The 13,150-nt window shown below is 33.0% G+C and overlaps 1 protein-coding gene across 1 annotated transcript; it reads right to left on the reverse strand.

Annotated features, from left to right (window-relative positions):
• Nucleotides 1–6,877: 6,877 nt before the first annotated feature.
• On the reverse strand, nt 6,878–9,224 carry LOC130973690 (UDP-glycosyltransferase 83A1-like). Its single transcript, XM_057898316.1, has 2 exons — nt 7,972–9,224; nt 6,878–7,806 (listed from the first exon to the last, which is right to left on the reverse strand). Exons 1-2 carry the CDS (start codon nt 8,459–8,461, stop codon nt 6,935–6,937), a joined length of 1,362 nt encoding a protein of 453 aa, XP_057754299.1. The 5' UTR covers nt 8,462–9,224; the 3' UTR covers nt 6,878–6,934.
• Nucleotides 9,225–13,150: the final 3,926 nt, after the last annotated feature.

The following is a 13,150-nucleotide window of genomic DNA, read 5'->3' on the forward strand; positions in this document are numbered from 1 at the left end:
TGTAGTATTTGGATGAAATGATAAGATTTTTTTTTTTTTTTGCTACTTCTGTTTTGTCATATTATTCTGTCATGTTTTTTTATGAAGTTATTAATTGTTTTGACTCAAACCTAAAATCGAAATAGAATTATTTCTTCGCATAAATTATTTAACTAATTAAATCCAATAAGTTATTTATATTTTTTCTTTTTTATTTTTGATACTTTGTCTTCTTCTTTTTTTCCGTTAATTTTCTTTTTTATTATCGTCGTCACTAACATCACTTTCTTCTTCTCTTCCTTCTTTTTTTTATTGAAATTTTTTCCTTTCTTTTTTTTCTTCTTTTTCTTCTATCATATTCATTATCATGATCATCATCATTATAGTCATTATCGTCTTCTTCTTGTATATATCGTCATTATCATTGTTGTCGTTATTGTTATCATTATCATAAAATTTTTGCCATATTAATAATGTTGCCTGATCCAAAATTAATTTAGATGTGTTTTGTTGATAATTTAGTTATTTTTGTGTCGTATTATTTTTAAATTGAGTTAATTGAGGTGTATTTGGTCTCGTTCACTTAGATTTGGTGTAATTTGGTGTAATTGTGAAAATTTACACTTTTGTAACAAAAATTAGGTGTAAAAACTAACACATTTATGTGTTATTGTTAAAAAATTTTGGTATATTTATATTTTGATAAATTTTACATAATTCAAAACTCTTCCTCTTCCTTCTCCTTATCTTTTACTGCTTATTCTTCTTCTTTTTCATCATCATTATCATCTTCTTCTTTTTTTCTTATTCGTCTTTTCCTTCTTGTTTTACCTTCATAAGTTTCTTCTTATTTTACTCTCTTAATAAGAATAAAAACAAAAAAAATCAAACAAAGAAGAAGAAACACATAATACTGCAAAATTTTGGAAGAGGATGAACCTACATTCATTCAACTAAAAGAAAGAAAGAAATAAAGAAAAAAGAAGAAGAAAAATACAGCATTCAAGAAAATATTTTTGCGTATTTATAGCAAAATTTCGGTGTAAAAATTAAGAAATTTATTTGTTATTGTTAAAAAATTTCGGTACATTTTTGTTCTAATTTCATAATTAATTGAGATGCATTCCGAAAATAACTTCAGGCCAAAAGTGCACCTTATTTAGATTCAAAATACACCGAAATTAAATTTAGAATACACCACAATTATTTAATAATAACCCTCAATACATCGAAATTACTAAATGATAACCCTCTTAAAATCTTGTGTCACAATTAAAAAATTTTCGTGTAAAAATTGAAAAGCTTTTGTGTAACGGTTAAAAAAAATTAAACTAAGAATTAGAAGAAATACATAATATTGCAAAAATATTAGGAAGAAGATGAACCTACATTCATTTAACTAAAAGAAAAAAAGAAGGAAAAAAAGATGAATTAATAAAAAGAATATAGCATTAAAAAAATATTTTTGTATATTTGTAACAAAATTTTGGTGTAAAAATTAAGAAATTTATATGTTATAAAAATTTTCGATGTATTTTTATTCTGATAATTTCTGCATAATTCAAAACTCTTCATCTTCTTTTGATTTTCCTCATCTTCTTCTTCATCTTCTTATTTCATTTTCTTATAATTCTTTTTGAGAGAAAAAATCAAACAAAAAATATATAATGTTGCAAAATCAATCAAAAGAGGAGGAGAAAAAAAATACAACAACAGCAGCAATAAAAAGAACGACGATGAAGATGAAATACGTGAAGAAGAAAAAAAAACGCAAAGAAAAAGGAGGAAGAACTTAAAAAAGAAGGAGGAAGAGAAAGAGGAACGCATGATATAAAATGGCGTGATTTCGCGCGCATTATGTAAGTGAGTTTTGTTAGATTAGGATTAATTTGATTGGACTTGTTTGACAAAAAGACTTGTATGTATTGTGAAATGATAAAAATATTTGACTCTAATAAACTTTTCTTTTGTTTGTAAGGATAAAAAGTAAAACAAAAATATTTTTTGCATAAAAATTACTCACCAAAATTAATTATCGTATATTTTTGTATAAATATACGTGTAATTTAATTTATTGTTAATGTATATTTTATATTTTAAAATATATATGAGTTTTAACCAACTCTCTTATAAACAGGAGATTAGTTATCTTCTATGATAGATATTATTGAAAAAATTGATTTGTAATTAGATTAGTTATTTTTTAATTTTAGTTAATTAAACCAAATTATTACTAAACTATGGTAAAATCCATTTTGTAAATCGCAATAAATTTAATTTTAAAGAGATTCAATTTTACAATTTTTTTTTTATTTTTCAATTTATCCAATTTTCTTAATGTGCGTGTTCTAGCAAAAAAAAAAAATTAAAAAAAAAGAAAATCAAAAAATAAAAATAAAGGTTAAAAAGATTCAAAATAAAAACAAAACAAAAATTGAAAACTCGAAGAACAAGAATAAAGAAATTAGGGATAGACATCTTATTATTGTTCGTATGTATAATGCTTATACTTCTCCAATAACAAGTATAATTAGAATCTTATAAACAACCAAAAATAAAAAATTCTAATATATTTATACATTTGTGTTTCATGTGTATGTAATATATAGAGCTGTCATTCAAACTATATATATTCTCTGCTATGTTAGATATAAAAAAAATAAAGATTCATGTTACGTTTGAAACTGTTCGCCGTTTTTAATTCATTTTTGTTTTATTTATTTTTTTTAACTTTTATTTCCAATTATTTTTCTTTTGAATTTTGTGTAGCTGAAAATCTGGAGCATATTAAGAAAATTGGATGGACTGAGAAATTTAAAAAAATTGTAAAATGGGGCATTTTTTAAAATTATTGTAATTTGTAAACTACATTTTATCACGGTTTAATAATTTAGTTTAATTAACTAAGATTAAAAAAATAATTTGACACAAATAAATTTTTCCAATAACAATTGAACAAATTATAAAAAATAATTAATTCTCTATTTATGAGAAAGTTAAATAAAAATTACCTAAAATATATTATATATTGATGGGTGATTCTAGTGTACACTTAATATTGTTAAAAGTGAAAACAATAATTCTAAGATCTTAAGAGAAAATTTAAGACGCATTAGGTCCAACACTAATTTTTTCAGATTACATTATTATGTACATTGACGAGGAAATATTATGATCATAAAAAAATCAAATAATAAAATCAAAATTTTAACTTTAACATAGCTCTGTAGATTTTGAATATGGATTTTGCTGGGTTATAAAGGCACACGGATTAAAACTTAGTATTAAAAATTTAAAATCTCTTTATGTTATTCATCAGCAACTATTATTCTTATTTAGAATTCTTCACACAATGTGAAGAATGAACAAAAAAAAGGTGTCTAAGGAATTCTACTTTTTCTTCATGTATAAACCGACCCAAAATGATAAATTGACAATAGCTAGCTGGGTTCATTGAATTAACTTCAAACATGCATGAGTACTTCAAACTACAAAAAACATCATAGCAGAAAAAGGACATGCATTTATTTGGTTTCATTTATTGCAAAGGATCTATGTTCTCCTAAATCCTAATGCCATGAAATAATGGATACATATGCTTCCGTCAGCATAGTTAGCAACTCGACAAGCTTTATATTATTCATCATCATCACTAAATTCAAGTTCAGATGGAGAAAGAGAGAAGAAGGGTGCAAAATGATCATATATTCATATGAAGACTTCTAGTAGAATTATGAATTATTTGTACAGTTATTATGAGCAAAAATATTGTAGCAGTTATTATACACTGTAACTTTTGCATTATACCAATGAATTATTCAAGTAAAACATAGCTAATAATGTGTCATCAGTAACTAAACCAACAGTACATTAGCTGAATCATCAAATCATAAACTCTGTGACCAAGTTCATTGAATCAATCCTATCACTTATTAGCAGAGTCAAAGCACATCAGGTAATTAGCACCCTGATCTATCATTTGCCAGCATTATCCTTAGGGGGGTTTTGAATCTTTTTACCTTTATCCTTTGTTGCATTTTGTTCCTGCATTCATACAACCAAAACAGAAATACAGAATAAGAATATGTGCAAGACTTAACAATGTGAACCTCGTGATATAAAAAATAAAAAATAAAAAAACACACACACTTGCCTGCATAGTATCTCCAAATTGTTCTATTCTAGCATCTGCACCATGAATAATCTCTGGATTTCCAGAATGATAACTTTCATGAATTACGTGGTCTTGTAGATCGTCCATGATTCTAAATTCTCGAAGAGCACGTCGTGCAGCGTCAAGTTCAATCTCATCCTCTTTCATCTGGTTTTCATAGTATCGTGTAATCCCGAAAGGGAGTCGAGTCCTCAGAGCTCTAAAATATAATGAGTTTGCTGCTTCTCCTAATTCAGGAACAGGATCATCCTCTTCCAAAGCCTGAAAAATTGATGTTAGGTTAAAAAAATCAAGCCTGTATCCATATATAATTATATATCCTATGATTGATTAATGCAAGACACATGAATAAAAGGAACCTTTAATTTTGGACTAATGCATTGTCATATTTTAAAGTTAATTGCACAAAACAAAGAAAATACATGAGTATTGATCATACTGAACATTCCTCAAAAGATAATATACTATTAAAAAAAATTTATGGTACCTTCATAGTCTCTGCATAACCAGGTAAGCTGTGCAAGGGGGTAGAACTACCAGCGGGCAGCTGCTCCAAGAGCACAAATTGTAATAATCTCATAAGAATCATATTTCTTTATTTCTCAAGATGATCAAGGTAATCAATTATGTTACAAATCAATAAAATTTTCTAACAATTTTCGCAGGAATAAGCATCACATCAATATATAACCGAAACCTTGATAATAGAACTAATAAATTATACCATATCACTTTATTACAATGTGAATTCAATTAAAAATGAACATTTGCAATTTGATTAGTTCAAGTTGTAGCATTCTTGACTTCAGATTTCAGAATAATATTTCTTTTATTTCTCAAGATGAGAATTTTTATACTAATATATTACAAACTCAACCAAATTCTAAGATGCTACAAATCTTTTCATACAGTCACAATTGCTGTATCTGCTATTTTCATCATGAAATTCTGAATTTGCGTGCATTGATAACAATCGCATCAATTTAACTGAAACCTAGTTAGCATAATCAATTTATCACATTACTTCAGCTCAACTAGTTTGTCACATTAGTTTTACAATGTGATTAGATAAAACAAAATTTAGAAGAAAGAAAGAAAAAACACATGCCTGCTTAGTATTAACAAAAGGTAGAGTACTAGCTTCAGATTCAGATTCAGTTACAGATTTCGAGAGTTCAGCCAGTTGCCTTGAATTCTCAAGCCTATGTTCAAGAGCAGCAACTTCAATCTCACCCTGCATGATTCTGTTGTAAATGTAATGTCTGACCTTAAAATAGCCTTCAAGAATTGCTAACATTGCGTCCGCGCGTTTATGAGGTTCAACTTGCTTCAAAAATTAATATTGATCTAGGTAAGTAAGTAAGTAAGAAAAGTACTGTGTAGTATTTAATTGATCTTCATGTTATTTCGAATACAGAAACAGAATCTGTCTCTAGATTGCATAAAAAGAATGAAGAACATGAATTTGATTATAACATTGAAGAAGCATATATAGTGTGGTCCATATTAAAGAATAATTCACAGCTTACCATAACCATATCGCGCATTTCTGAACCACAAGTATCAAGATCTTTGAAATAGAGAGAGGCCATGCTTTCAGGTTTGATGCCAAGACTCGGATCGAGGCTTTCGAACAAACCTTCACCATCTGCTGGTGGTGGTGGTAGCTCAGGTGGAGGGGGAGGTGGAGGTTCAGGTGGAGAAGCCATGTTTCCACTCCCAGCAAGAAGAAAGAAGAAAGTGAGACTAAGGAGAAAGAAGAAAGTGAGAAAGAAGAAAGCGAGATTAAGGAGTATTATGAAGTGATTATCGCTTCAATAACGGTGTGTTAAGAGGGTATATATAGACATGGCTTAGTTAGTTCCAGAGTCTAGCTTACTCTAACTAACTTGAGAAAGTCCAAAACAGATTCCAGTTTAATCGTAACTAACTCTCAACTGTGTGCCACGTCAGCATTGGAGTTCTTACTCCTTACAGTGCAATTTTCTAAAGGAATGAAATAGCTCTGAAGATTCTGTTACTGTTGATGTGATTATATTCTGTGAGAAGGTAGTTAGGAATATTGTGGATATGTGAATTTAGAGTGGCGGGAAAGTCGGTTACAGTGCCACGTCAGCATGGGGGGGGGGGTTCTTGCTGGTCTCCTTCAAGCGTGTGAAAACGAATGAAAGACCACGCTTCCCTTAGTATTATATTTCACTCTTACAGTCTTATTTATTGTAATAATTTAAGAGTAAGCAATCCAAATATCCAATATTGTTATTACTATTCAAGTATTATTGGATTACGCAAAGGGAGTTAACCACTTAACTTAGTGGATTAATGCTTAAAAAAAAGTCATAATATCATCACTTCTTTGAAATTAGATTTTGCAGCATTTGGATGCAATGACACGATTTGTTAACATATTTTACGTTCTGTTTTTGTTTCATTCGTCATCGTATTCTTTACCATACCTTTCATCAATAAAATAATTAATTATTTTGACACAGAACTACCTAAGATGAAAATACTTCACATATTCTGATATCAATAAGCTTTTGTTTGCTTTGTAAGGATCGGAATATTAGCTCCAAGATCTTAGGAGAAAAAAGCGCATTAGTTCCCACATTTTTTGTTTAGATCACAGTGTTACTATTTGTACTGAAGTGCAAATATTTAATAATCCATAGGATCATCACAAAATCAAATACTAAACTTAAAACTTTTTATTTTAAGATAGCTGTGTGTAAAAGTTTATACAAGTTGAGAAACATGCACACTGCAAGAAATTAAAATGGCCTATTCTTTGAGCCAGTCCATAAACTTGTTGAAGTTCTCAGAGGACTTCCCTCCTTCTACAATGCTATTCATTACCTTCTCCTTCATTTTCTTAGATCTTACCCTTATGTTTTGATCTCCAAGGAGTTGATCCACTTTCTTCTTTATTTCCCAACGTGATATGATCCCTTTTTCATCAAATTCAAAACCCAACCCCACCTTCCAAACATCACATATGTATGCCTTGTTATGAAGCTGGTCAGCAAAATACGGCCAGCACAAGAAAGGTACTCCATTAGACACACCTTCCATAACAGAGTTCCAACCACAGTGGCTAATGAAACAAGCTACGGCAGGGTGGCTTAACACCGAGTTTTGGGGTGCCCATTTAATAATCTTAGCTCTTGTACCTTGAAATTCTTCAATGCATGCAAGTTTGTTAATGCTGTTGGAATCTTCACGTACAACCCAAAGAAAAGGCTTATTGGCAAGTTCTAGTCCAAGGGCCAGTTCCTTGAGTTGACAAGGGTCGAAAATCGCCAAGCTACCGAAGGCGACATAAATAACAGAACAAGGTGGTTGTTGGTTGAGCCAATTCAAACAAGAGAGGTCTTCCTCCCAGAATTGCCCCATTGATCTGTACTTAGCACTCTCAATCAATGGCCCTATTGGTAGGATTTTTGGGCAAACTGATAAGGCTCCATGTTCAAGTTCATAAGTTGTGTTAGAGAGCCACCAATTTGTTAAATGTGAACATTGTGCCAACTTTACAATGTAATGATACAAATTCTTTTGTGTGATTGGGTCACCTATGCAGCACCAGGGCAAATAAGCTGTGTCCATAGTATGCATTTCTGGAGATACCTGAAATTTCCCTTTCCTGATAGGGAATCCTGCATCAACAACAAGGGATATATAACAATATAAACTATCAATTCTACATATACAAATACAAATAAATAACTTTGACTTACATAAACTCTAATGAATGCTCAATCAAAAGTACCAAATCCAAATGAAAACAATCAAATTAACTGATCAAAGACATCCAAATTTACCATCACTATCAATAATTCCATCCTCAATGAGCTTTTGCATGTTATCTTCCATGGCAATAATAGCTGCTGACAAAGGGATGAAGAGAGCCCCTTTGATTCCTAGCTTCTGTACAACTTCCAAGGCCCATGCCATACTAGTATCAACAATTATGCAAGTGAGTCTCTTCCTTCCACCATCAAGAGAATTAATGTCCCTTATAACCTTCTCAAGAGCAAAAGGCATGGTTCTCATCATTGACAAAGCTAAACCAACCAAGTCATTTCTATCTTCTTCAGGTCCTAAACCATCAGGGATTGAGATTAGTTCCACTTTTGACCCTTCAAGACTAACCTTCCCATTCATTGCACTCACCACTCTCTTATGGTTGAACTCAGTGTTGACAAAAGTAACTTTGCAGCCATGTTGTGCTAGTTTGTGAGACAAGTGCATTAGAGGGTTCACATGCCCTTGTGCTGGAAATGGAAGAACTAGAACATGCTTGAGGATCATGTTTATAATTTATGTAAAATAGTATTTGTTGGTTAAGGGAATGAAGTATCTACATATCTACTTAAATAGAAAGGTTTGGATTAAACAACTATAATTATTGAGGTGATTGGCTTGTTGTAACTTACAAGACAAAGTCAGAAAGTACCAACATAGCTTTCATGATTGACTATTGATCAAAATACATAATCTGGGTACTAGAGATATTCTTCCACAAAATCATCTAAAATTTAATTAATGAAGGACTTAAGAAATTAAAAATATGATATTTATACGGAGTATAAGATATGTGACGCAAATGAGATACCAATACGTAACAGAAAAAAATAATAAGATACCAAGGACTAGGAGAGGAATATTGTTAAAACAACCGGTTCGGTTAGATAGAAAAACCGCCTGAAATGAAAATCGGATTTGAATTCAAAAACCTGGCGAGGACCGGTGAACCGGCCGGTTCTTAAATTTTTATTGCTTTTTTTTAAAGCAAAAATGAGCAAGGAGCTGATCCGAGGCAGATCTGGTAGTTCAGCGAATGAAACGGAGGAGGCCAGGCGACGAGGTGGGGAGGCAGGACAGCAACACTGACGACGGCGAAGGGAGGAGACAGAGCCGAGGGCGAGGGCGGCAAGGGAAAATGGGGGTTGAGAGGGTGAGATCCAACTGCGAAGACGAGGGGGAGAGGTGAGGACTGAGACTGAGACTTGAGAGAATGAAAGGCGAAGGTTAAGAGCCAGGGTCCAGGAGACCAGGGAGGACTCCAGGCAACTCAACTTGAAAAATAAATAAATAATTTGTCTAGAATTACCTACTCACATAAGTAAAACAATATAATATAACCAGAAATAATATAATAATATACTAGGAAAAAAATACAAAATAATAATATTTTTATAATAAAAGAGAAGTGACCACATCCAATCTAATCCTATATTAATTATAAACTTTACTTAAAAACTATACAATTAACAATTGCCGAATATCAATAAGCTAAGGCAGTCGAGCATGCAACTAATTAACAATTTGGACAAGTGTATCTAACCTTGATTTGCCTTTTGACTTTTCAAATACCTATCTATGAGACTATAACCTGTAGGCTGTAGTCACTTAACTAAATTGAATTCATCAAAACCAAGGTTCTGAGAACCGGACCGGTCATCAAACTGCTCTAGTTATTGGTTTACTGGTTTATTGGTTCAACCGGTTCAACCGAAAAACCGTTTTAGAATAGAATAATAAATAAATTATAAACATCTTAAAATATAATTATAGTCTAATATAAATCTTAAAATAAGATTAGTAACAATGAAATGTAAAGGGATCTGATGCTGTGGAACACTAGCAGCCACTGTTGCTACATTACCAGCTGAATTCCTGAATTGAATCGGAAAAATAAAGTGAACTTTCAAACAGGTCAACACTCTACAACACAAACTTTCCAATATAGAATAGTAATCACTAATTGGCCCAAGCGAGAAATATTGTAATTTGATTTTGGCATAGTTCCCATTTACATTCATAATTGTTCATGTTGAGAGTAAAGGGCACTATTAAAATTATCAAACATTTAACACCATAAGCATCTTAGTATTGACACAAAATGATTGCAGTCAGCACATTGAAATTTTGCTTATAGGTTCAATACAAGGTATGGAGTCATGAGACTCAGATGCCACAATAGTGGAAAATAATTCATAAAAGTAGAAAATAGGTTCAATACAAGATACATGATTAGATACAATTATTGGAGTAATTTCCCATGGAGCAGGTTTTTCATTTCATTTTATCCATTGATACCTGCAATAAATCGAAGGAGACAACAAACACAAAGAAAGCCATCACTTCAGCACCAAATTAAGCTTAAGGCCAAAATGGACAAACCCTACCAATGAATTACCATCTCCTTTAAACTAAAAGTCAACACAGCATAAGCAGGGTCTTCAGTAGTGGTTTCACTGAGACTATGATTAAATTGATTCAACAGTTATTATGAGATCATCTACAATCATATATGCACTAGCTTAGTTTGAACACCCTAAGAGATTTTTGGGAAAAAAACCATTTTCAAGAGCTATGTCATAAATTTTTGTATTACAGGTTATTATTTCAAACACAAACTAACTTAATCAAGTAACCAGAGCAAAATTACAAAACAGAGCCAGCAACAAGCAACCAGCTAACAATGATTAGAAAACAGCAATTACACTAACATTGGTATATTATGAAACAGACCAGTAACCAGAGCAAAATTACAAAACAGAGCCAGCAACAAGCAACCAGCTAACAACAATTATAAAACAAACCAAAACATTAACCAATGCAACAATCACAAAACGCTAAACCTTCACCCAGCAATTACAAACAAATCCAGCAATTACAAACATTAGCACATTATAAAACATTCCAAAACACTAAACCTTCACCCAGCAAAACCAACAATTACAAAACAAAGCAATCAGTGAATTTGAACAAAATAATTAAGAGCCATCAGCAACTAGTAATTACAAAACAGAGCCATCAGTAAATTTGAACAAAAATTTCAGAGCCATCACTATCCAACAATTACAAAACAGTAAAACACTAAAATAGACGAACAGAACCATCGAGCCATCAGTAAAAATTTACAGCCATCACCAACAGGCAATTACAGAACATTACAAGAAAAATGGAACAAAAATTGAACAACAATTTCAGAACTTCAGACGAAGACGAAGACCGAACATTCAGAAATTAAAAGGAAGAAGCGGAGGCGAAGCCACTAACCTTCGATGGAGGAAGGGACGGCAATCGGCGAGACGAGGCGATAGGCGAGACGACGACGAGCTGCTCCAAGCCACGAACAGAGAAGCCAGCGAAGATGAAGACGACGTGACGAGCTACCTGAGTTCCGGACACGGGAAAGAGGAAGAAGCGGCGACGCTGAGGACCTGGGAACGGCGGCGGCGCTGAGGACCTCGGGCACGACGGCGGCAATGAAGGGCTAGGGTTTTGCTTTGCTTCAGAGGTCTCCAGGGAGTAAACGAATGATTTGGGGAAGAGGGGGTGTATTGTTCACGCATGGTTTTGGCTTTTCTTTTTTTATTTCTTAAAACAAATAAACAAAACTACAAAACAGTGTCGTTTTATTCGAACCGGTCGGTCACCGGTCCGGCCCAACCGGCCGGTTTTTGACCAGTTCGCCGGTTTTCAAACGGTTTTCTATCAGACGGTTATTAGAGGAGGACCGGACCGCTTGTATTGCCGGTTCGCAGTTAAACCGGTCGAACCGGCCGGTCCGGTCCGGTTTTCAGAACCTTGATACAAATACAATTAGCATCAATACATTAAAACAGCAAAAATCCAGTATAAAAATTAAAAAGAATAACTAAAAAAATAAAAAACTGACCTACAGCAGAAGCAGAAACAGAGTCAGTGACGGTTTTTCAACTTGGAGTCGGTGCAGGTTGCGCCGTTGCAGAGCAGACCACCGGCGAGAGAGGGCAGAGCTTCCAAGAGGAGCAGAGGGGAGCTTGCAGAGGAGCCAACACGATGACGACGGAGGCAGCAGAGGCAGACGAGCACAAGGCTGAGGCAGAACAGGTGAGGCACGGCACAAACAAGCGGCCGGAAAGACAGAGACGGAGGTGGCAGAGGCGAACAAACACTGGCGGCGTGGGGACGAGGCGGAGGAGCCGACGAGGAGAGTGTGTGAGTGAGATAGAGAGGTGAGAGTGTGTGAATGAAGCTGTGATTCTTGGGAGATAGTGAGTTGAGGTTGGGGATGACCGGATGGTTTGGGGTGCCGTTGGGAAATTAGGTTTTTTTTTTTTTTCAAATTCATAAACCAAAATGGCGTCGGAATAAGAATTTTTCTAATCTTGCTTAAAAAACCCATTAAAGTTATTGAATGTGTTGTTCTTCTGGTTCTTCTTGTTTGGACTTGTGCGGAATTATTCGTTTGTTATTATTGCCTTTATCCAAATCCATTTGGATCTGCTCCGCATTATCGTTATCAAGATCTGGTATAAAATATTTGTGGCTCTCGATTTCTGCAGCTCATTCGATCTATATGTCCTTTCTTTTTTTTGTGTTTGTGATTTTTTTTATTTGCTTGGTGATTATGCTTGCATGAAGTAATAATAAAGTGAAATTGTAATTCTCTAGTGAAAGATCAGAGAATTGAGAGATCGGTTGTGCGGTTTTTGATCTATTTTATCAGGCATGAAACGAAGTAGCTTTTGAAAATAAATATTTGCAAGCTAGTAGAAGCCAAAACTATCGCTACCTTTCCTAGAATCATTAGAGTAACGATAAATCAACGTGTCGACTTTACTTAAAATTACGCAGTGCTTGATTCCTGTTGTAAACATTTCACATCGTAGATCTACATACGATTCAATGATTTCATCACAGATTTAATGTGATAATGAAATCTAATTTCATCTTCATTGACCTGAGATGTATATAAAGTATGATAGATATAACAACAAATCAACTGTACAAGTGCAACTCCTAACTAACTCACGAACTGTTATACTGCATAACTTCATTATATGCAAAGACATTTGGCCAAAAGGTTATCTACGATCATTATGGCTTTACATGGAGCTATAATGGCTGACAACTTATGCACTAATCAATCGATTAAAACATATTTGAAGGTGCTACAGAAATTTGATATTTGTTAATTTCATGCATTAGAATGTACATTGTTTA

The sequence above is a fragment of the Arachis stenosperma genome, chromosome 4, assembly GCF_014773155.1.
Source record: "Arachis stenosperma cultivar V10309 chromosome 4, arast.V10309.gnm1.PFL2, whole genome shotgun sequence".
NCBI lineage: Eukaryota > Viridiplantae > Streptophyta > Magnoliopsida > Fabales > Fabaceae > Arachis > Arachis stenosperma.

Coding starts and splice junctions, on each gene's coding strand:
- LOC130973690 (XM_057898316.1), bottom strand. CDS start 8,461: ATGATCCTCAAGCATGTTCTAGTTCTTCCATTTCCAGCACAAGGGCAT. Junction 7,807..7,971: donor TGGAATTATTGATAGTGATG/GTAAATTTGGAT, acceptor TTGTTGATGCAG/GATTCCCTATCAGGAAAGGG.